Source organism: Chaetodon auriga, chromosome 1 (assembly GCF_051107435.1).
Source record: "Chaetodon auriga isolate fChaAug3 chromosome 1, fChaAug3.hap1, whole genome shotgun sequence".
Taxonomy (NCBI): domain Eukaryota; kingdom Metazoa; phylum Chordata; class Actinopteri; order Chaetodontiformes; family Chaetodontidae; genus Chaetodon; species Chaetodon auriga.
In genome coordinates this window covers 14,346,984-14,370,751 of record NC_135074.1, presented here as the reverse complement: position 1 = coordinate 14,370,751, position 23,768 = coordinate 14,346,984, and the positions used below count along the sequence as shown (strand labels likewise).

General features: G+C 41.5%; 1 protein-coding gene across 1 annotated transcript in view; it reads left to right on the top strand.

Annotated features, from left to right (window-relative positions):
• ush2a (Usher syndrome 2A (autosomal recessive, mild)) overlaps positions 1 to 23,768 on the top strand; it is a 188,615-nt gene that overhangs the window by 68,221 nt on the left and 96,626 nt on the right. The window contains exons 30-45 of the mRNA XM_076724631.1: positions 1,040 to 1,170; positions 4,113 to 4,239; positions 4,770 to 4,871; positions 5,233 to 5,421; positions 6,022 to 6,152; positions 6,273 to 6,552; positions 7,083 to 7,307; positions 8,226 to 8,306; positions 10,328 to 10,516; positions 11,937 to 12,077; positions 13,245 to 13,320; positions 13,746 to 13,831; positions 15,003 to 15,162; positions 19,340 to 19,502; positions 19,593 to 19,740; positions 23,048 to 23,205. Of these exons, the coding sequence (XP_076580746.1) occupies positions 1,040 to 1,170; positions 4,113 to 4,239; positions 4,770 to 4,871; positions 5,233 to 5,421; positions 6,022 to 6,152; positions 6,273 to 6,552; positions 7,083 to 7,307; positions 8,226 to 8,306; positions 10,328 to 10,516; positions 11,937 to 12,077; positions 13,245 to 13,320; positions 13,746 to 13,831; positions 15,003 to 15,162; positions 19,340 to 19,502; positions 19,593 to 19,740; positions 23,048 to 23,205 (2,387 nt within the window). The remainder of the gene's footprint in view (positions 1 to 1,039; positions 1,171 to 4,112; positions 4,240 to 4,769; positions 4,872 to 5,232; positions 5,422 to 6,021; positions 6,153 to 6,272; positions 6,553 to 7,082; positions 7,308 to 8,225; positions 8,307 to 10,327; positions 10,517 to 11,936; positions 12,078 to 13,244; positions 13,321 to 13,745; positions 13,832 to 15,002; positions 15,163 to 19,339; positions 19,503 to 19,592; positions 19,741 to 23,047; positions 23,206 to 23,768) is intronic.

Here is a 23,768-nt window from a genome sequence, read left to right as displayed (position 1 = left end):
AACAATACAGAACATGTATTTTTCATTCAAAATGGTGCAAAGACTAGGAGCTTTGAAATCTGCATTCATCTTGAGCTTGCCATGTAACTGTTTGACTTCTCTCTATGTTAAGTGAATTCACACACTAATTATTTTGCTAACACCGGCTTTTGATGAACTCTGGACTGCCTCCATTCAAGTCCTCAGATCTTCCCACACTTCTGTTCCCTTCAGAGACTGACAGAGCTGAGGATACGCACGCGTACTCAGACACACACATAAAATCACATCCTCTGTGTCGCTATGTGGATCTAGTAGTGGATTAAGATCCAATCTCTGATCTATAGTAACATGACAAGACAGCACTCTGGATGAATTCTGTGCTCTGTGCTGTGTGTGTGTGTGTGTGTGTGTGTGTGTGTGTGTCTGTGTGTGTCTGTGTGTGTGTGTGTGTGTGTGTGTGTGTGTGTGTGTGTGTGTGTGTGTGTGTGTGTGTGTGTGTGTTAGAGGTCTTGCTGGTCTAAGAACCCACAAGTTTCCCACATTGCTGAATCTTTGATTGACAGTATGCGTTAACGAATGAGGCGCTCCACCATTTACAACTGAGGCATGACAGTTTTGTTGGAATGACACAGTAGATGAAACTTTTTGATCAGTTACTGTCCTTTTTAAATTAGAATACATCCAGTTGTTGTTTCCACACACCCCAAATCTGTTGTCATTCTAGTTGGTGGTTTTATATACAGGCTGTCTCGTATTTGGGACAGGCTGTGATGACGGTAATAGGCCTTACAAAGGGGTTGTGTTATGGTCTGAGTGAGGTTTCAGACTCATGTACAAAAGTGTTGTGCAAGTGGGGTTTATCTTAAGAGGGGCATATTATGTGGTTCCCCAGTTTCATTATATTGTGTATTGAATTTAACATGTCTTGATGTATTGAAAGTATTGCTTAGCCCATGTAAAATTCATTCCTGTGAACAACTTAAATATAATTAAATCTTTTACTCTCTCTCTCTCTCTGTCTCCACACACACTTGTTCCTGATTTTACTGTGTATCAGGTGTTGAGTTGAGCTTCAAGACTCGATCTCCAGATGGCCTGCTGCTCTGTGCCTTCTCCCCAGGAAATCAGGAAGAGTTCTTGGCTATTCAGATCAAAAATGGACGCCCTTACTTTTTGTTTGACCCACAGGTATGTACCGTTGTTTTTTTTTTTTTTCTTTGACATTCCCTCAGTTGTTTTCATCTCTCACATTATTGTTTAATTCTGCTCACTTTACTTACTTGTTCCCCCCACCTGTCTTTTTCTTATTTTCCTCCTGATCCACCTAGTTCTCTGTCTCTCTCTCTCTCCCCTCTCTGTCTTTCTCTCTCTCACTTGCTCTCATCTAATAAATGTGATCTGTAGCCCCTCATTGGTTTCTGTCAGGGAGACAGGGAGAGGGGAAAAAACTTTGAAAGTGTGTCAACGTTTGAATTGGACTGCAATTAACTCATTCCCTGCAGTCACCACGCGTGAATACCAATTGCAAGCTAATTAAGCTTTGCACCCTTGCACACACACACGCGCATACACATACACACACACACACAGACGCATACATACACAGCCCTGCTTGCCTTATCCATCCATACAGACACATGTAGTGGGGTTAAAGAGTCAACGACTTCGATGATGAAAGTGATGATGGGAGATGATTACACATACTTCTATGAGGCCACCAACTAATTACACACTCAAACAAACACACGCACACACACACTTACACTTTCCTTCCTCATCACTATCACTTTCCAGTACTTATCAAAAAGACTTCATCAAAATGAAACCATTGAATGACTCTGTGTGTGCAGAGGGGTGTGTGTCACTGAATAGATCCTTGTTTACTTGCAATCTTAATGTGTGTCTGTGGTTGTGTGTACTGCTGGATATGCAATGGCTTGTATGTGCGTCTTCGCCGACTGGGTTGATTCCTTTGTTTAGGTTAGTTTGGGGTAATTAACAGTGGGAGTAGTGTCACGGCTTATTAGTGCTCCCCTAGATACATATAGCTGGGCCCATTACTTCCCCCTATTAGCCTGTTGAGCTAGCCTAATGGGATTACTAGTGCAGGGGGGGTAATTTAGCATGACACAGGAAAGTGATATGCTCATAAATATGTGCACATGTGAGCTGCCACACACGCACACACACTCAAAGTACATTGAAGTACATGAGCACTCAAAAACATTCCATTTCACTTGTAGAAGAGATAAACCAACCACTGTCACCAACTATTTAACACAGACACACGAATACATACATGAATCTAGCCTGATTTTCAGATGATTTTGTCATGGCCAACCAAGTACCAGCGTCATGGCCAATCGTGAACAACAAAGGGGCGTCTATACCCATGTGGTGTGACATGCTAAACGACCTGTCATGCAGCGTCTGGTACACCCCATGACACCCTGATACCCCCCTGATGCACCCCTGAAGACTAGCATGTCAGATTTCTTTTGTCTTGACACATCTGATGTGTTCCTGAACGTTGACCAATCAGGTGCAGTCAGGTAAGCATGGCGAAGAGGAGGAGGGATGCTGAGATTGCTGCTGTCAGGTTGGACAATGAAAAAGATGAGTTGTTGAGCTGTGGCAACAGTACCCCTGTTCATTTAACATTTCCTCAAAAGAGTACCATGACTCTGAATGAAGAAAGAGAAATATTGGCAGGAAATAGAGGAAACACTTCATCAGCTAGGCGAGTAGCTGGCTATGCGGTCGTAACGTTTTCCGCAGTCCTAATTGTGGGGATATGCTTATCATTACTAATTCCAGATCAAATGTTTAAGTAGCCTGTTTGATGTGGCCAACACTGCCAAGCCTGCTCCTTGTAAAATATATAACCATGGAAATAAAATTACTATATGTGAAACTCTCAGATCTGACAGGTATGAAGGGGCAAGCCTGTTCACAATTTCAGAAGTCAGGAGGAGTTCTTTAATATCTGATCTGACATGGACAGGGAACCGATGAAGTATAGCTAAAATTGGTCTAATATTCATCACTCAAATTGCCTGGTTTTAGTTCAGACTGTAGTTGTTGCATTCTGAACCTTTGAAGAGTTTAAGTAGTAGCATGCAGTAGACCAACCAACCAGACAACCAAAAGTTAAAATTACAGGCACATATGCACAATTGCCTTCAAACACACAAATGCACAAACACATACACACCATCTTAAACACATGCGTGCAGGCATTTAGGCATTCCCACAGAACAGAGTGGGCACACACCTGAGTCGAGTGCTGTTCTACTCAAGTGCAGGCTACAGGGACTGTCCGCATCATCAGTGGGTATTCAGTAAAACAAGGTTTCAGCCCACCTGCCTATGTTCTAAATGCCTTGCTGAAGGGCAAATCAGTGGTAGTTTCTGATTGAGTTGAATGTCAGTTGCTTCCACTGCCAATATTACTACGATAGAGAGAGAGAGAGAGAGAGAGAGAGAGAGAGAGAGAGAGAGACTCCTCCGCATTGTCTTGTTAAGTAGAGCTGTCTTGCAATGGTAGTAAAGACGTCAGATGCTGATATACTCTGGCATTCATACATTTATTGATCTCATCATTAAATCTACATCACTATGTGCGTGTCTATGTGTGGATATACAGTATGTTGTTTGTGTGAGTGTGCACGTACCCGTTACTCTTGTTTTACTACATTACTCTTTGCCTACTTGCTAAAAGCTGATCACAACAATGATGTCATACTTAATAGGTAGCAAAAAGCCCCGTAACAACACTTTGATGATTATATGTGCATGTTCGTGTCCTTTTGAGGGTGGTGCGGGTATGATGTGTGTCATCGATCCTTAATGTGTGTCCTCACTCGCACATCAGAGGGATAAAGAAGTGATAATTTAAAATGTTACAAAGTAAGCATGTTTGGTTGCAGTGTGATTTTGAAAAGTGGTCTCTTTTGAGCCAGAGGTCATGGATTTACTTCAGCCATTACTGTAAGACACATAGCTGTGAGAGTTAGGAAAACTAGTGCTAGTAAGTCTGCTGGATGTCTTCACAACACCATTAATGTATTATGTGTTTCAGTGTTTTCCTGTGTTTGTTTATGTGCGCATGTGTTTGTGTGTGTGTGTAGGGCTCAGCGGTGGCTGTGAGCGTACAGGGTGATGGAGGTCGCCGCTACAATGATGGGCAATGGCACAGCATCGTAGCAACAAGGCGAGGGGCCGTGGGAACAATCGTTGTAAACGATCAATACAGAGGTAACACGTCTCATATTCATACTGAACACTGTGTGTACCTGCTCGCTGTGTGGGTGTGTGAGTGTACGTGCGAGTGTATTTATGCTCATCTATACATGTGAGAGTGAGATGGACATGTATGTGCGTGGATGGGTTTTGCTATGTGTGTAAATCTCCCAGCTCTGCATGGAGGTATTAGTCAGGTTAATCCCAGTCACTCTATGTCTCATGAGAAAAAACACTGCTTCACACACACACAAACACACAAGTGTTGCTCAGTTGTTCTCAAATATGTTATTAATTTTCTTTATCTCTTTGTAAACCTGGACTGAAACTGCATAAGCATAACCCTTCTCTCACATCTGTGTGTGTGTGTGTGTGTGTGTGTGTGTGTGTGTGTGTGTGTGTGTTTGCCTGTACCCCCTCTCTGTGTCCCTTCCCTTTTTGTTCCCCAAATGCTCGGTTTTCATATTTACCCACTCTTAATTCCACGCTTTTGCGTTGCCCGGCCACATTTTCGTGTAACACCGCTGTACCTCCACCACCCCCAGGAAGTGCGTCAGCGTCCAGTGGCAGCACCATTATTGGTGAGAACTCAGGGTTGTACATTGGAGGACTGCCTGAAGACTTTATTTTGCTAAGACAGGATTCAGGTGAGTCCATCATCACCCCTTTTAAATATTATGTGTTATTGTTAATCTTTTTTAACATTTAAATAGATTTGACACATTTCAGGCGGTTTGAACGTGGCTTGGCTTTTTAATTTTTATTTATTCTCAAAAGAAGAAATGATTTGTTGCCAAAATTCTCTTTTCCATAAGGCATACAGCCCTGTATTACATATGAGTCTCATATTAAAGCACTGATACTGTGTCACTGATTAGCACCGGGCGGCAACTGCCACTAACAATTTGGACTCAGAATTTTAAGGTAAACTCAGTGTGATCAGGCCGTGCGGCAGCATTGTGTGAAAACCTTTCAATTTGTGACATTTGTTCTTGTCTGTCTCACCAGGCGATGCCCAGCTAGTACAACAGGGTTTCTCTGGTTGCCTCAGAGATGTGAGTGTCAAGATGACTGACAGCCCCTCAGAGGAATGGAAATCTCTGGACTGGGCAACAGCCACAGAGAAGGTGGCAGTGTATGAAAGCTGGGAGGGATGCCCTGCTCACACGGTGGATGGAGCCCATTTTCTAGGTCATGGTAAGATCTTAAAGATTGTGCATGATAATATAAATGTTAGAATGATTTTTTTGTTAATATACAATGCACACTAACATTACTACACACTACAAAGATGTATGTCCATTAATAAAACACGAAACTATGCAACAGGGCATTAGCATTGCACAGTGTCTTTTTTCAGTGTCTTTTTGTGTTCAGATACAACTTCAAGTGAATGTTTAGCGTTCCTAATACACTGGCAACACTGTACATCCTAATAAGATGCTTGCTGCTGATGTTTGTGATAATGAGGTTGTTGTTTCATGTTTATAAATATGATGATGATAAGTTAATTGGTCTCTGTGTGAAAGATCAGGTTCATCAGTGCACGTGTCCTCTGTTATTGCTTTGGGAAGGGCCCACTCTGATCTTTATGTGTCTGTCACTTTGGAATAAATGACATTTTAACCTTAAACATGTCACACATTTTAAGTGTGACTCAACTTTTCTATTTCGAAAAAAAAGTACAAACCATCTTTACACATTCCCACTACAGTGAAAGAAGTTTCCCTTTTTACTGAGCCATTAGCTTCGTATTAAAATAGCTTGTTGTTGGTACTTACTTCCTCCTTGTTTCAGGTTACTTGGAGATGGGCAGAGATGTATTCAGTGGAGGACAGAACTTTGACATTTCTATGGATTTCAGAACAGACCAGCTCAATGCACTTCTGCTCTTTACATACAACACTCAAACTGAAGACTACATGCTGGTAAGGAGTACAGACACATTTAATATTGTTGTTTAAAGACCCAAAGTCCTCAAATGAAACTTCTGAATTACACCACAAAGCACTAACTTAAAGTATTTTGTTTTTGGTGTGTATTTTTAGGTGGAGCTGGAAGCCGGTCTCCTGTCCTTCGTTGTTGCATCTGAAGGTCACGTGACTGAACTCAGCATGTGGGTGGGGCTTAGCTACTGCGATGGAGAGTGGAAACAGCTTTCATTGGCAAAACACGGTCCTCTCATCTTTGCTGCAGTCAATGACTGGGCAGAGGAGACGAGGGGAGTCGGAGGAGCAGTGAGGCTGAGAGTTGATTCGCCACTATACTTAGGGGGTGTGCCCACAGAGCTATTCCATCCTGCTCTGGACAGCCGAAGTCATAAACATGGTGAGATATACGTCTGTAAGCACTGAAATGATTTTAGTCAATTCACGCGATCAAAATGGCAGTTTTTTGACCAAGAGTGTTGCATTGAGTTGTGGCTGGTGCATTTTACACAAGCTGTGCAGCTAAACTGTCCTCGACCTCATTCAGTACAGTTTCCTGCAGCTGGTCAAACATGTCACTTTACACATTTGTGGGCTCCTTGTTTCTGGTTTTCTACGAGAGTTAAACAAGTAATGTATGTACAGGTATTTACAGGTCATATTTGCTTCGGCCGTAACTTGCCTCTTTAGGGCCAGGGCAGGATCAGATAAACCACCCAGTAGTCATAATGATACTGTAATTTTCTTGCAGTATCTTATTCAACTTAAGTCTCAAGCCATGGCAAATTCACTCAATTACTTAGTTTCAATTCAGTGCATTTGACAGAGTTTGCAGACAGATGTACTCTTCTCACATTCTCCTCCCCTGTCTTCCCTGTTCCCTCCTCTTTTCCTCTCCTGCTCTTTCTCTTCTCCTTTTCTCTTTCACAGGCCTTGGAGGTTGCATAAGGACTTTTACCATACGAAGTGATGAAACAAACCCTCCTGTCAGTCAAAGTGTTAATCTCTTTGCTGCCTCCCGCCATTCTGTTAGAGTCTACTTAGACGGCTGTCCCACCAGTGAAAGCCGGTACAACTGCAGAGGAAACGATTCAGTGTTGGTGTATAGTGGGAGGAGGACACAAGCCACAGATTATAGTCTGCAGCCTTTCACTGGTAACAATGCACAGTATACATATACAAAACTACACTGGCTCAGTGCTCACCTGAAAGGGACGTGTAGAACTCTGGCACACTGTCAAAACTGGAAACACAGTATTTCAGTGATAGACCTCACAGACATCACAGAAACAACGCAAAGAACATGGCATTAATACTCCTGTCAGCCAATTAATGAACGGCATTTTATCAAAGGTGCACCCAAGTCACTTTGCAATCAGCAATCAGGCTTATTACTAAAGGGCCATGACAAATAAGAATTATAAAAATATAGTATTTATTAGTAGGGAAGATTTGGTTCGGGGGGTTCCTCATGCTCCACCTCAGTTCTTCAGACTGAGAGGGTTGTGCCACAAGTCCAGCTCTTTCTCTTTTCTTTTCAGAAAAGTTTGTACACAACTGTTAATAAGTTGTGCACTGATTTAAGCTTAAATTGGCAACATTACTATGCTCCCCCATTGTTTGACTGACATAGAGGTGACATCAAGCCGACCCTCCAGGAGAACCAGTGAATTTCACTCTACAGAGTTTGCTCTGTGGGGTCTTTCATAAATCAAGTCCGCGTTGTTCCATCGATAATTGTAAGGGATGAAAGAGAAGGAGAAAAGTAACTGGGGGGTGGGGGGGGGGGGATGTCATGTCAGTCTTATGCACACTGTAGCTTCTGTCATTAATAAGAGCAACACTGTGGGAATGGAGAATCTCGTGCACACTGGTTTTTAATAAGATATTATTAATCGTGACCAATTAATCGTGATATTAATTTTAGGTGATACAGAGAAGAAGTGATGTATCTGTTTGTGTATATTTTTCAAACACATTTATTCTTAATGTAAGAATTCTGTATCTCCCCGTCCCATGTGCATCCCAACCCCCTCCTCCTATGTGCAACAACACCAACACACACCTTTCAAGAGTACTTGTATAGGTTTGTGGCTTTGGGTGCAGGAGGCTGGGCAGCTGGACCTTGGCAGAGAGGACGCAGCCGGAGCACAGGTGAAACTTCTGTCGTCTCTCTGGCAGTAGTTAGTGTGTTTCTGTGTATTGTCAGACCAATGTGTTCACAGCCAGACATGATGATGATATTATAACAGTCATACACCCACAATTGTCTCCTCTCTCAGTATTCAAGCACAGTACACATTGTACACAGTATCTGCTACAGTATCACTGTTATTTTCAAACATCTATCTTGTAAACTCTCATAGTGTGAGAGAGGTTTGAGGCCCTGAAGTACTCCAGCTTCAGGTATTAGCATGCTGTGTGTGTTAGAATGTGTGTTCCTCTTCATGTTTGTCCGATGTGCTGTGTAATCGGTCTTGGAATTAGCATTTCACATACAAAGTCGCTAACTAAGTGTATGATTTCCCCCTGATTGACTGAAACAGCTTTTACTAAGATGCATTTTGGTACATTTGACAAGGAGTAAATATTCCCTCCGGTTGACTTTGTTCTGTTGTGTTTATTTTTGTTCTTAAAAGATTTTGCATGTAAAACCACTGCAGTGTTGTGCTGTATGTGAGGCTTATCCAAAGCCAGTGATATTACATGTGCCTGATGGTATGAGAGATTGATACGGCCTCTATAAAGGGCATCCCAGTAAAAGGCTGTTAACCCAGAATGGCCCGTGTGGTCCCTCGTGTAATATAAAGCTGCTCGTTAGTGGTGAACGATACACTGGCAGGTCTCAGTATACCACGCTAGGACCAGAGAGAGGAATGAAGGAGAAGGAGGGAGGAAGTGCTAAAAACATTAAGAACTGGGGGAAAAGAGGCGGATGGAGGACAAGGACTGTGAGGAGAGGAGGGAGGAGGTAGAAGGAGTCAAAAAAGAATGTCGGAGGAAAGAGAAGGATGGACAGCAAGAAGGGAAAGGGAGGGGGAGATGAGGAAATATGGAGGGTGAGTGGGTAATGAAAGGAGGAAGAAAAGGATAGTTAAAAATGGCAAGATGTAAAAATAGCTGAAGTGGAGAAGGAAGGTGAGAAAGTTGTAAGGGAAAAGGAAGTTAATGACTGACAGAAGAAAAACAAAAAGGTCGCAGGAGATAGAGCATGAAGCAGCTCCCCGATGGTGCTCCATTGATCTGACTTAATGTACTGTGCAAAACCAAAAATCACAGCAGACTGGACTGACTGAGATTAAGGCAATGAAAGATAGACGGAACATGCGTTTGATATGCATTGATAAACAATTTGCAAACTGTTTATTTAAGATATTTTCCACAAAAAAAATGTTTGGTCTGCAAGGCTATACCTGTAATTTCCCCCTTTTTTAAAATTGTATTTCTTCTTACTATTTATTTTTTACCATTTTAAGAGTTTGCACTCACAGCCAGTCGACTCTTGGGCCGAGGCCAGGGTAAGTGAGGGAGGGGGCAGAAGCAAAGATGGGTGCAAGTATGGATGGAAACAGAAAAGAAAGGTGGTGGTGAGGCAGCTGGATAGACAGAGAGGAGGGAGGATGGAAAGGAGCTGGACCATCCTGAACCACTGAGGGTGTCAGAGAGAGGGAAAGAAGGGGAGTGCTGTGGAGAAGGAGGGAGGCTGATTGCTGTGAAATATAGCCCAGAATGAATGGCTGGCTGTATTAAATCAGTGCTGAAAAAGTTACTACTCTCATAAATACTATTTATGCTAATGGTGAGGTATGATTTACTGGGCCTATTAAAACACAGAGAGATGGGGGATGCTTTATCTTTAACCTCATGTGCTCTCGACCTGTTGTTTTGCTTTCTTTCATTTATATTTATCTTTTTTTTCCTTTATTTTGATATCTTTCTTTGGTATTTCTCCTCCCAGACCTAATTTCTCTGTTTTATTTTTCTTTCTTTGGTTTCTTTGTCTTTATCATGTATTGCTTAGTTTAATTTTAGTATGTGGTGTTTTTTTATTTATTTATTTATAGCTACTTGTAGTTAATCTCTTTCTCTGACAGTATTGTCTCTCTCTCTCAATCTCATCTCCCTCTCTCTCTCTCTCTCTCTCTCTCTCTCTCTCTCTCTCTCTCTCTCTTTAGTGCCGAGGTCTGTTCCACCTCCTACCACAGTGCAGAGCTTGGATGGCTTCAGTGCCAAGATGAGCTGGTTGCCACCCACTGGTGACATCAGAGGACTGATTGACAGGTATGAGCTGAAGGCCTACAATAGAGACCGGCCAGAAGTCCCACCTGTCGAGGCCGTGTACTTGGCTAATGGAAATTTCACAGGTAAATGTTTAATCATCTAAAATATTTGTACATGTAGTACTTTTGTGTATTTGGTATTTATACCTTCAGTTGAGATGCTCAAGCCCTGAAGCTTCGTAGACGGCTCCGCTCAGAAAGGGCCAGGCACTGGCAAACACCACAAGGTGCATCATTTAAAATGTGGACACTTTATGATGAATTTAACTTAACTTGTGGCTCTTGTCCTGTTTAATTTACTGTAGTTGGTTTCTTGCCACCTTCTTGTGAGTCCTGTAAGGGCATTTTAGCCCTTAGTGAAAACAGATTCACACAGCCGTTTTCACTCACTTTACTTCTATCTCTCTTACAAACACACACACACACACACACACACACACACACACACACACACACTGTCCTAGGCAACCCTGTTAATGTCTCCTTGGCAAGTCCCCAGCTTTAGGAGACTGTCTCCATTTGGAACAAGACACTCAGGACTACCCCAATGATGTCATACCCTGGCATTGCTCCTTTTTTCTCTCTCTCTTTCTGTTGCTCACTTTTCGATCTTCCCTCACTTCATCTTTTATGATGATGATGATGTCTGCGTCCGCTGCTGCTATTCGTCCCTCCTCTCATCCACTCTGCCATGTCTCCAGGCAAATATGAAGATGAGCTTTCTGTCTCCGTCTTTCTCAGTGTCTCTCTCGCTGCTGCCCATTCCCTCCCTCTCTCTTTGCCACACATTAAGTCCACCTTGAGAAGGCTTCTTGTTAATTTATGATGGCCTCGACACCTGACTGCAGAATTACACCAACGGCTAAAAAACACAGAAAGCAAATGAGGGTGTAATGGCAGCGGAGTGGGGCCCTGGCCCTTAATTGAATTAAAAGACATGGGTAACAGAGAGAGAGAGAGAGAGAGAGAGACACAGAGAGAGAGAGAGGAAGAAAGAGAGAAGTCCAGGGTGACTGGACATGGAGGGTGAGGAGAGTCGGAGGAGGTGGAGGACACGAGAAGGGATGTAAAAGAATGACTTAGAAAATACGGAGGGGAGTGGAGAGGGCAGAGACGGCTAGGACAAAAAACATCCGAGAGAGACGACTGAAGCTTTACAATTAGAATAGACTCTTGTTGTTTGCCAAATGCAGTAAGTTTGCTTAGCAACAGTAGCGCACGGAGACAAGTAAAGCATTTCAATGGCACTGTTGAAGAATGATCACACATACTTCAGTAACATCAGGTCCACTTGAAAAGGAGACAGCAAAGGCAGTAAGGCAGGCAAGGCAGGGGTGGCAAAAAGGGGTGTGTGAGCATAGGTGCATGGGTTCTCCAGATGGAGCTAATGTGAGGCTTCAGCAATCTCACTTAGCAAAAATCAAGTGGGTATCTTGCAAAGTTAGTATTTTTGAAGTCCCGCCGCACCCTCTCTCTCACATGTTCATACACTCCTCCTCTCCAGGTGTGCTGCCGGGTCTCATTCCGTCCACTCAATATATTGTCACCGTAAGTGCCTGTGGTCCTGTTGGCTGCACTGAGAGTCTTCATAATGATGGTGGTGATGATAATGATTTGAGGTCAAGCTTCACAACCCCGGAGGAAGGTAAGGCTGTAAAGCACAAACACACATACAGTATGTACACGCACATCCTTACACCCATGAGCAGAACTCCTGTCTTTCTCTGTCCCTTACTGGTAGCATTGATTTATAACTGTTTCTGGGACACACACGGACGCACTTTTAAACACACTCAGGCTCTCTTATCCTCTGTGATGGAGATTTTTTGCTCTTAAGAGGAGAGAAGAAGAGAGGTGAGACAGGAAAGAGGGGCAAGTCAGAATGAAATAGACAGCAGTAGGGAAGGGAGAAGAAGTAAAATGGCTGGATATGGTAAAATACAAAATGTTAAAGGAATGAAGCACATTGCTACTGAGTGAAAATCATACAGCACAGAATAACATTTTCCTTATCTGGGAGGTCATGGAGGGAAGATTATATGTATAAGGACAGAGGAAGCGGAAGAGGAAAAGAATGATTTTTCTTCATATGTTAGTCGCTGCATTAATCTGTGTTGGACTAACTGGCCTTGTTGGGGAGATAATGTGACGGCAGGGGTCAGTGCAGAGACAGCAAAAATCAATCTATAGTAAAAGAAAAAAAACAGATTACTGTATTGATTCTCACTGAGTGCAGAGTTAAGACACTGAACCATGTTACAGAGACTGGAGGGAGAACTTATTTATAACTCTGTTTTGCCAAAGTCTATTTGTCAAACACACAGAATCTCATATAGACACATTTTCCCTCACTTCTCTGAGAGCACAGGGACATTTTTTTCACCTTCCTCATGTCAAGGAACGTGAAATTGTCTCTTTTTCTTCTCCAGTCTCTGCAGGGTTTGACCAGTAATCCCAAGATATTTCAGTGTCTAACATCATATGAAATGAATTAAGGTTTTTTGAGCACATAGAGCATTTTAACACCTGATGTCAGAGAATGATAAACGGTATAATATTTTGACTCTCCATAGTTTATTTCATTGTTAAGTTAAACGCCTTTTATAAAATAATATTATAATGTTGACAGTATTTGTTGTGTTTTTGCATGACTGTTAGTTAATTCCCAGTTTCTGCGCATCCATACTACTGTACATTTAATTTTAATTGTTAAAGAATCTGTTGTAAATGACAGTAGTAAGTATATTTGTGGTAAGATGCCCCTTATATGTGATGTATAATAACAAATAATGTTATTTTCCTGCAATTTCAGCTCCAGCTGCTGTCTCTCCTCCAGCTGCAGTTGCATCCCCCTCAGCCCTTTACATTACCTGGGAACCTCCAGCAAGGTAGTAACACAATACACAGTCTCACCTACGCAGTCTCGCGTCTCACATCCAGCACACTTTTATGTTGGTCATTGTTATGTTGTGTGCAGGTTTGAAGTTGCTACACAAGCAAGTACACAGCTGGTCTTGATGCACTAATGCCACTAATGGACAATATGTTATTATTAGGTCTTTTCAGACCTTACCTAATACTTCAGGAGAAAATGAAAGCAGTGAGGTAAAGATATGTATTTCAGTGAGTTGAATCATACATAAAACAAGCAAAATGTTACCTGATGACTGTTGTATCTGCTTTTATTTAGTATGCATATTTTTTCACCTTGGATAAAGATGCCCTGATTGAACACAACAGAGAGTTTAACATCAAACTGTTAACTGTAACATAATAATATTGCCCTCATTTAACTTTTTTGTTCCAATGATAGGCCCAATGGAGACATTATAGAGTACCTCCTCTATCACAACAACCAAATGGTCTACAGGGGGAAAGACAGACAACACAACATCACTGGTAAAAAGAGAGCGAGAGAGAGAGAGTGTGTGTGTGTGTGTGTGTTGCAGTGTACATGTAGCTGTGACTGTTGAGGGATGTGGCCTCGGTGTAAAGAGAAGGGAAAGTGAAGAAAAGCAAAATGGAGTGGGGGATTAGCATTTGAAAGAGGAAAGAGCATCTCAGTCCTTACCAAGGGACTAACACTTTGAAAAAGAATGCTAAACACACACACACACAGACACGCACACACACATGAAAATGAAGCAGCGGAGAAACAAAGAAGACTAAACATTAGCGCACATGCATACACTCACTTTGCTTTCAAAAGCTTCCACTAAAGAGACTTAAAGAAGGTATGAAACACATGTCACACCACTGAGACTAGAGTGCTGCACCAGGATGCAAATAGATACACACACACACACACACACACACACACACACACACACACACACACACAAGACACACTGTCAGTGAAACGTACACACATACAGCATACAGTATGCCGAGATGTACACAGACTCACATACACAGGAGAGTCATCCTATATAGCATTTTTATATGAGCAGAATAGATTATCACTCATTTTGACTTTACACACTCAAACACACACACACACACACACACACACACACACACACACACACACACGCCTAGCAAAACATCATGCTGCCCAACACCGTGTGTGTATCTTTGTAAGTTAATGAATGCATGAGAGCACATATCATCCATGCTGGGTTAATAATGCCGAGTGTCTGATGTTCACGGTGATTGGAGGGATTATGGACGTAGTAATTATACAGTATGTGCAAGAACAGATCGTGTTACAGAGGGCGAGATTGGAACAGTGAGACAGATGCAGAATAGTTTTGAGGCAAAGATAGACACTGAAAGAGAAACAACAATTAAAAAACAGAGCCATGCGAGAGAGGAGGGGGCACAGAGGAATGTCTCTGTAAGAAGGTGACAGAACTCAGGGGTCGGGGGTTAAATATATTAAATACCCTCACAATAACAAGCTGTGAGAGCAATTTAGGTTTATGATGTAATTCATTTATTTGTGCATTTGAACCATAGACTGTGTATTGTTTCTATTTGTGCCCACTCACCATCTCTTGCTCTCTTTGTGTGTGTGTCTATGTGTCTCTGTCTGTGTGTGTGTGTGTGTGTGTGTGTGTGTGTGTTGCAGGTCTTGGTGTGTATTCCACACATGTCTTTGTACTGAGTGCATGCACTTCAGTGGGCTGCACCAACAGTTCACAAGTTACTATGCTGACCTCTCAGCTTCCTCCTGGGCCTCTACAAGCACCAACTCTTACCCTGCTTGACTCACGGACTATTCTGGTGGAGTAAGTGCGCACACACACATACGCACACACACACAGATATACATGCACATTAACATGTGTTGGGCCTGTGTAAATACATAGACTTTCAAAGACCTTTCATCAGTAAATAATAGTGTCACTTTACAAACACACACACACACACATAGACACATGTAAGCACGTAGCAGAGCGTAGAAAGCTGTATGTCAGACCTGATGGCCCAGTACATGTAAAGAAAGTTCATGTCAAAATCATTTGCTTGATCAACTGATTGATTGATTGATTTTGTAGAACTGTGTGTTTGTGTGTAATGTGTATTAATTTGATTGAGATACAGTATGAGTATGTGTACATGGCACACACACAGTCACGTGTATGTCACTGTAAAAAAAAAAAAACAAAAACGTTTACTCACAAATGACAAAAAGTGAGTATTGCCTGTTTAAGAGTCACTGGAAATGACATTGTAACAATAAAAGTAAGACATTATTATTTTGTATTTTTTTATTTGATGTGCTGCGTCTGTGTGAAATACAAAGAGAGAAAGAGAGGACAAGGCAGAGCCAGTGACCTTCTGCAGTTGTGTTTACTATGCAGAATAGTCCTCTGCACTTGACCTTTAACCTCTAAAGGGAGGGGACAGAGGAAGACAGATCTCTGCACTTTTTCCATTATGTTTATGTGCAAGTGGTCCTGGTTTCTGTGTGTGTGTATGTGTGTGCGCGCACGCATATGTAAGAGTCAATCTGTGTGAAAGACGTTAGTGTCCTGACTGTCACTTACAGTGGGACTGACCGCAGGAGGGCACAGTGCCACACAAATGTGCATGCATGGACACACATGCACTCAAACAATTATTAAAGACACAGGGTGAGTGAGATGATGGCGTAATATGAAGGCACACAGCGTCTTAGAGGGAAATGGTGAATGTTTGCAGTTAAGTGATGATAATACTTTGATGAAGCAGTGCACATCTACGTGTACACACAAGCATATCTGTCTGAATGTACTGTGTATTCATGAGTACTTTTGCTTCTCTTAAATTTCTTCTGAATAATTTAAAATGAGAAAATTGATAATACTTGTGTTTGACTCATAAAACATGCACAGGTCACTGATTTCTTCTCATCTTCTCATCAGGATTAATCCTAAATTGAATGTGTGTTCAAGGGATCCAAACTGTCATCAGAGGAAATGGGAACAGTCGGGACAATTTGCTTCTAAAGCAAAAAAAACAGAACACTAAAAGAGAAATCAACATATAGGAGTAAACTCCTGTTTTGAAAGTCTTTATTAAAGTATCTAGAAGATGTCCTTTTAATTCTCTTTGGCGGCTGGTGGCAATAAGCGGTAACTGCTGGCGTGTTTCTGGACGCGATATCAACCGCTATGTGCGTGTTGAGTTCAGGGAACACTCAGAGGGTCGTGTTGGTCGACTGTCTTATGTTATTTTCTTTTATTGCTGAAATTAGGTAATTGCTGTCTGGAGAATTTTTTGTATTTATGAACCGCCTTACGGGCCCGATGAAACGGCCTCACGAGCCATATACAGCCCGGAGGCCAGAGGTTCCCCACCCCTGGTGTAATACATCATCCATGAGAATACTGCTGTCTGCAGATCAGGGATATGTATCATTCCCTGAGTCTTTAAAATGTTTTTCAGCTATATATTTACCAGGTGTGGGAAGGCTGCGTATTGCCTTGTTAGCACATTGGTAATAGGCAGAGGTTGAGAGATCATACTTGGTCAATACTGCTCTACTGTGTCTGTGAGAAAAGCTGCGAAAGACAGAGAACTGTGAAAAAATATGAAGAAAGAGTAGGATGAAAGGCAGGAAGCGAGATTGTGAGTTTTAAAGGGAAGATCAGAGGGAAATGTAAAAAAAACATTGAAAAAGAGACACAGTGTGTGTGTGTTTGTGTGTGTGTGTTTGAGAGAGAGTGAGGGTGAGAGACTGTGAGAAAAGTTGAGGGAGGCTGTGTGATGACAGCAGTATCAGCAGATGTATTCCCCGACTTCACCTAACACCACCTGACACAAACACATACACACACACAAGCAGACACAGCTGCAAAAACACACACACTGCCAGACACGTGCACAGTCACACAGACGTCGAGAACCTGGCAATACACATGACATGATGAGGAATGACTTAAATTTATTATCTTTTTCAATCTTCAGTACTTCAGTGTGTTGTTAGCAATTATTCGACGGCACCAATGCTGTTTTGTTGAGTGTACAATGTTGAGAGCAGCAGGAAAGATGTGAAAGAGGGAAGATGCAGCAGACAGATTGTCACTTGGTGGATTGTGATGCAGACTTTGAACCCATTGCATTTTAAGAGCACGGTTTTCAATTGAACGTGCTGAGAAAGCACCTGTCTGTTTCACACTAATTTCATAACACACTTTTAAAACCAATGGTTTTCTAAAACCATTACCACAGTGAATTATGATACAGATTATTACAACTCCCCTTTGATTTAGTTTTTCAAAAGTGGACATACATCACGCTGCCAATCGACACCATATAAATCTTATAATAAATGTGATAGATTAGCCACAGTGGCTAATTGTGTGCTAACACACACTCATCAGTCATTCAAAAACTGGCTTTTAATGGGAGAAACCAAGAAAGGAATCCATCACGTTTTAAAATGGCCTCCCTCTGCTACCATGCCAGGAGGGTTAGGTTACTCTTGGGGATTTATAAGAATTGCAAAACTATTTATAAAACATGTTTTAGTGCTCCTTTATTTAGGAGATGTTTACCTGCTGTGTTATTCTCAAAACCTTATGAGATACTTTGGATTCTGAATGAGGTGAAAAGTGTGGCCAGGTCTATCATTTACGTGCATATGTTAATCACTGGCATGTCATTATTAGCACTGTATTTTACAAAGTTAAAGCCTTACACTCTTGGGAATATTAGAATATAAAAAAACAACTTTTTACATTTAATTGTTTCATCATTACTTGAACTTGAAACAATGTCAACAGACACAAATCATATTCAGCTCTATCATCTCTTTGAATTAGATTACATAAAAAACAATAGCATGACAATAGTTTAGCATTAATGAAGAAGACAAAAACATGTTCTTTGCAGGTTTATATGTACAGCTGACATTGAGTCCATGTTTTGTCTCTTTCATATTTTGTGATGGATAGTCGACATGTTTCTATTTAGAGATACTTTCTCTTGTCCTCTCCCTCTCCCTCTCTCTGTTGGGGATGACCTTCCTGTTCTAAATATAGAAAAGGAGATGCCTCTATCGTACAAAGGAAGCTGTGTGTACAGTATAAGCATGTTTATGTGTGTGTGTGTGTTGTAAGAAACCTTAACTGTCTGCATTGTGTTCTCATCTAGTTGCAGATGGAAATAATAAAGGCTCACACATGTGTGCACACACTCACACATGTAGATACACAAACAGCAATCTGGTGCAGTCATAGAACAAAAGCACAACCAAGGAAGCCCACAGATACCACAATCTTATTTAGATCCAGCAGTGTTAGTGGTACAGTTTCACAACAAATTCCTGTCCACTGTACCGTCAGTGTGTCCTCAATGTTAGAAATATGAGAATATTGACAAAAATTCTGCATAACACAGTTAGTGCAGGCAATGGAACATCTTCATATATGTTATATTTAACAGTAGCTGTCTGTGTTCAAAAAGGATGGCACTTCTTTCCGATTTTTTCTTATTGTATCAATAAATATATAATGTTAAAATGTTGTAATGTTGGTTTGGTAATTAAACTACAATTATAAGCTCTTCTCTTCACATTTTTCACTACATTCGCCCTGGGCATCGCAGTGAAACCACCAAATATATCAACCAAAGTCGTGGCGTGGCTCTTTTATGTGTTTTGAGAGTTTTTTGTTTTTTTTTTAACAATAGAGAGGCCTAAGATTTATCAGACTGCAGTCAAAGAGAAAAAACCTGCTTGTAGGATAGAACACACCAGCCTTACTTTAATCTGTAAATTAACTTGACTCTATGTCTCTATGAGAAATATAGTAGAATAAAAAGTAAAATGTTTCTCCTGAATTCCAGTCAAGGTGTCTCATAAAAAATGTCCAAAAATGGGATATTGAAGTAATGTTCTGCTCCGTGAAATCTGAACTTTCTACCTTACTACTGCATTTACTGCAGTAAATGTATTTTGATTCCTCTCTCCCTCTCCAGGTGGTCACGGCCCTCTCAGGTCAATGGCGCTTTGGAGTTCTACTACATCTTCCTGTCACATGATGGTGCAGAACCCGTGTTAGCCTATAACAGCTCAGAACTTTTTGAAGACCACACACTCCGCAACCTAACCCCTGGAACAGCTTACACCATCACACTCGCTGTGAGTCGTTTGCTCTTGCTCATCTTTTTAATTTGCGCTGTCACGTTCATCCACACATTAATATGTTGGTGTGTATGTGTTCATGTCAAGGCCTGCACTGGAGGTGGGTGCACCTCAAGCCCCCCCAGCCACGCTCAGACCGAGGAGAGCACCCCAGAGAATGTCCCTGCACCGCTGGTCACCCCTTTGTCCCCACATGCACTCAACGTCAGCTGGACACCTCCTGAAACTCCGAATGGTGAGAGGACAAACTTAATCTGGCTCATACAGACAGATGCATAGCCAAAAACACACGGAAACATTTATCAACTAAGCTAAAAGGCTGGTGCATTTACCTCAAACACACACAAGATTTCGGTCATCCACATGAAAATATCTTTAAATAATTGTTTGGAATTGGAAACTAATGATGGGAAACCAATGAAAGATAAAACATTTAGGAGAAACATTGACAGGAATCATAATGATAACAGCATGACACATTAGTTGAACTGTGGAATTGAATAGAAGGTTTCAGTATCTACCATAACGCAGTCTATCACAGATTGGATGACCTGTGTTATTGCCCAGGTATCCCCCGTACATGTGACTATGAAACCGGAGAACATTTTGCTTTGTGCAAAGGGAATCAGATGAGTATGAAAGAGGTAGAGATAAAACAGTTAGAGAAAAAGAAAACAGGAAAAGAAACCAAAAGAAGAGGGCATAAAGGACTCAGAGAGAAAGGGGAAAGAGACAAAGACGAGGAAGAGAACATACAATTTGAGACAGAGACTAAGAGAGAGCAGGAGCGAGAGGGCAGTGCTTCACCAAGCTCCTTTAAGTGGATGAAAAGTGCTCCCTTTTGACTGAACAGGGAACTGCAGGCTGGAAGCACAGAGACCACAGTGACTGACGTTCTCTCTCACCGTTCTCCTTCAACAAATTTAGTTGCAGCCAGTTAAAATTCACTGCTCAGAGCTGGACCAAGATGTACTTTACGTATATTTGATGTGAATTAAGAGTCTGGCTATTGACTCAGAACCATCAAAAAAATAAAAAAAAAGTTATTTGCGCAAAACTATTTTCTGTGGGCAGATGTTTCAGAGCAAAAAGATTCAGAGTTGTGTTTTCTGCACAGTGCGGTTTTGGTGTTCGAATGCATGACCGAAAATGTAAGTTTAACTGCACATGCACCCCTGTTTCAGTGAGAAAGACCAATGAGTGACACATCGGCAATCAGTGTACTTCTCTCTGGAGTACTGGTATTACATCAACATTTGTAAAACCTTAAAAATCTTGCAAGCACTCTAAAACAGCTCTCACATCGTTTCAAAATCCACATCTGTGTGTTTGAAACTCAAGACTCCACAATATTCAATTGTTCATCTTCACTTTAAACATTCACCAAGAAATGTAATAGAAATGTGCAAACCAGAGAGCAGAAAAGGATCAGGGTTATCTAAAATCTTAGCATGAAATATGCACCTTCAAAAGGTAATGACACATGGGGGACCCCCATATGTTAGGGGTTCAAACGAGCATGACAACGTGTTCAAGTCCTGCTGAGGGCCGCTGCTGCATCTCCCTCATTTCCTGTTATCACTCTACTGTCTGTAATATAATGCAGAAAAATGCCCCAAAATACTTCCAAAAGGCAATGAAACACATTATTATGAAATATTAACACTCAGTGTATAAAGTATCATTACAGAGCACATCCATCAAGCAATCAGATGTCCTTGTGCAGGCGCATACAGTAGCTTCAAGTAACATTATCCACCGCTTGGTGCACTGAAAATATTGTGTTTTCTCCAAGTAATGAACTAACATGAATTATCAAGGACTTTATTAACAAATGCACATCTTATGAAAGCAAATGAATTGAGCGATGAAAACCATCTGAGGATTTCCCACCCCATTTCACAGTCTCTAACATACAACGCACCGCCACATATTATCAAATGTTACTGCCATGCTCGTTAAAGTATGTGTAATTCCATAATGCGTGTGTGTGTGTAATGTGAATCGTGTGTGTTTTACGCTTAATGCCACATGAGTGCATTTCGCACCATAAACCCTGTGATGTGTGTGCATATTAGCCTGGATAAATTACTTAAAGCTTTTCTCATCTGATGACAGAAATTTATAACAAGGAGACACTTAATCATGATTACCCGATTATCTCATGCTTAAAAAGCTTTAATTTTTTGCTTAAAAGGGGAGAAGAGCTCAGAGCTTCTTTTTTTTTTTCTTCATTTATTCTTTTTTTTCATAAATGGACAGCAACAATGACGATGATGATGGTGATGGGTTCCAGAGGAGTGAGATTCTGTGTCTCTCTCTCCTCCCCTTCTCCCCAATTCCACAGGGATTTGTGGGGGATAATCCTCTCGGGGATTAGGTCGGGGCAACACGCAGACAAAGAGGGGAAATAAGCCTGTTATGCATTCGCTGCTTCATTTCCCAACCTGTCTTTATTACAACCTATACTGATACGGGCTTATTCACACACACAAGCACAGAGACGGCCGCACTCATACACACTCATGCACACACACACACACACACACTCTCACACGCATGTGATTGGCCACATTAAGAGCTTCCCAGATGTAGTTGGGGTTTTTGTGTCTTCATTTCCCTGATAGGTGTGTATATCTGCATTGAGCAATAATAAAACCCACACATGATTAAAGCAGAATAGACTCTTACTTCTTAGCACTGATCTTTTGAGCCCCCTGTATGCATTTTTATTAAGGAAAAGCACATTTGGCACCGTACTGTTTCATTTTTTTATTAGGTGGATGTAATGTAATTATTGTGCCTGTGTCTGTGTGTGTATATGGACACATGTGAGCTCCCGTCTTAGTGTGAGTGTATCTTTGTGTGTATGTGGAGGAATTTGTGCGTGCACACCTATTTGCACCTTGTTTGTGTGTGTGTGTGTGTGTGTGCGTGCATGCGTGTGTGTTCGCTCTAGTACTACTGTCCTTCTGAGGGCCTTTATCCTTGTAACGCCTATGGTTACATTTGTCGTTTCAGTGCTGTTTTCATCATTCGATCACACTAGGACACATTGACTGGCAGGTCTGGAGCCCATAAGTCAGTTTTCATTTGCATTGTAATCCAATGACCCAGACTGCATCCCAGCACAGCAAAGCTCACTCTGTGATTGGAATTCCTCATAGTCTGGACAGAGTCCTGCAATGTTTGAGTGACCAATGCCGACAGTGTGTGAATAGCATCAAAAAAAAACAAAAAAAAACATGTGGACATCTTAGAAAACAAAAAATTGAAAATTATGCCAAAGAATACTAAGAAACAAAGTCATATAGAGATGTTTAGTGTTATAGCATTAGAGTCAGGGTTATGGTTTTGTGTTTGTGACAGAGGTGCTGAAGGGCAGAGGTGGCTTTATGAATGATTTGTTCACACATTGGTTATGTGACTCAGGAAAACTCTGGTCTTTGCACATTGAGCTTACTGTGTCATATTTCCCCATGTCGTTTTTATTTTTCTTCTGTGTCTCATACATGTCATAACCGGATGTGTCCTTTTGACAGGCATTATCACCAGCTATGGCCTGTGGTTGGACGGAGTTTTCATTTTAAACTCCAGTTCCTCGCAGAGGTCCTTCGTGGTGGAGGGACTCTCTCCATGGAGCCGACACATACTCAGGCTGCAGGCTTGTACCGCGCAGGGCTGCGGCAAAGGACCAATGGTCAGTGAATTTCTTACCAGTAAACACACCAATTCATTTGTGAATTTATGCGATAAACTGCAAGATCCTTTGTGAGATGGAAGACAGGCATGAAAGTCATTGCTTTGGTGTTGTAGTGTTGGTAATACTAAAATTTCTTTGCCCTTGAAATTTCTGTCGAAACTTTTTTTTTTCTGTTTACTTCTGAGCTTTCTTCTCAGCCTCTTACTGCACAAGGATTTTTTTCCAAAGGAACTGTAGCTGCTGTTACTAAAACAGACATTAAACTCTACCTCTGTATTATATAACATTATTCTATCTACCCAACAATATAAATTATTTATTGGATCAATCATCTCCCAACAGTTGGTGGGACAAAAGAGCTCAAACAGCAGAACTGATTTAAACCCACATTTACAAAGTGGTCGTATGTGGGTTGTGTGTGCGCGTGTGTGAGTGAGTGAGTGTCACTGGGCGTCATAAAGGTGATCGATTCTCTCAGCTCAATAACGAGGGTTGGCGTGGCGACAGTGACATTTGGTAGGAAATGCCACTCCACACTCAATGATGTCTCTGACGACAGG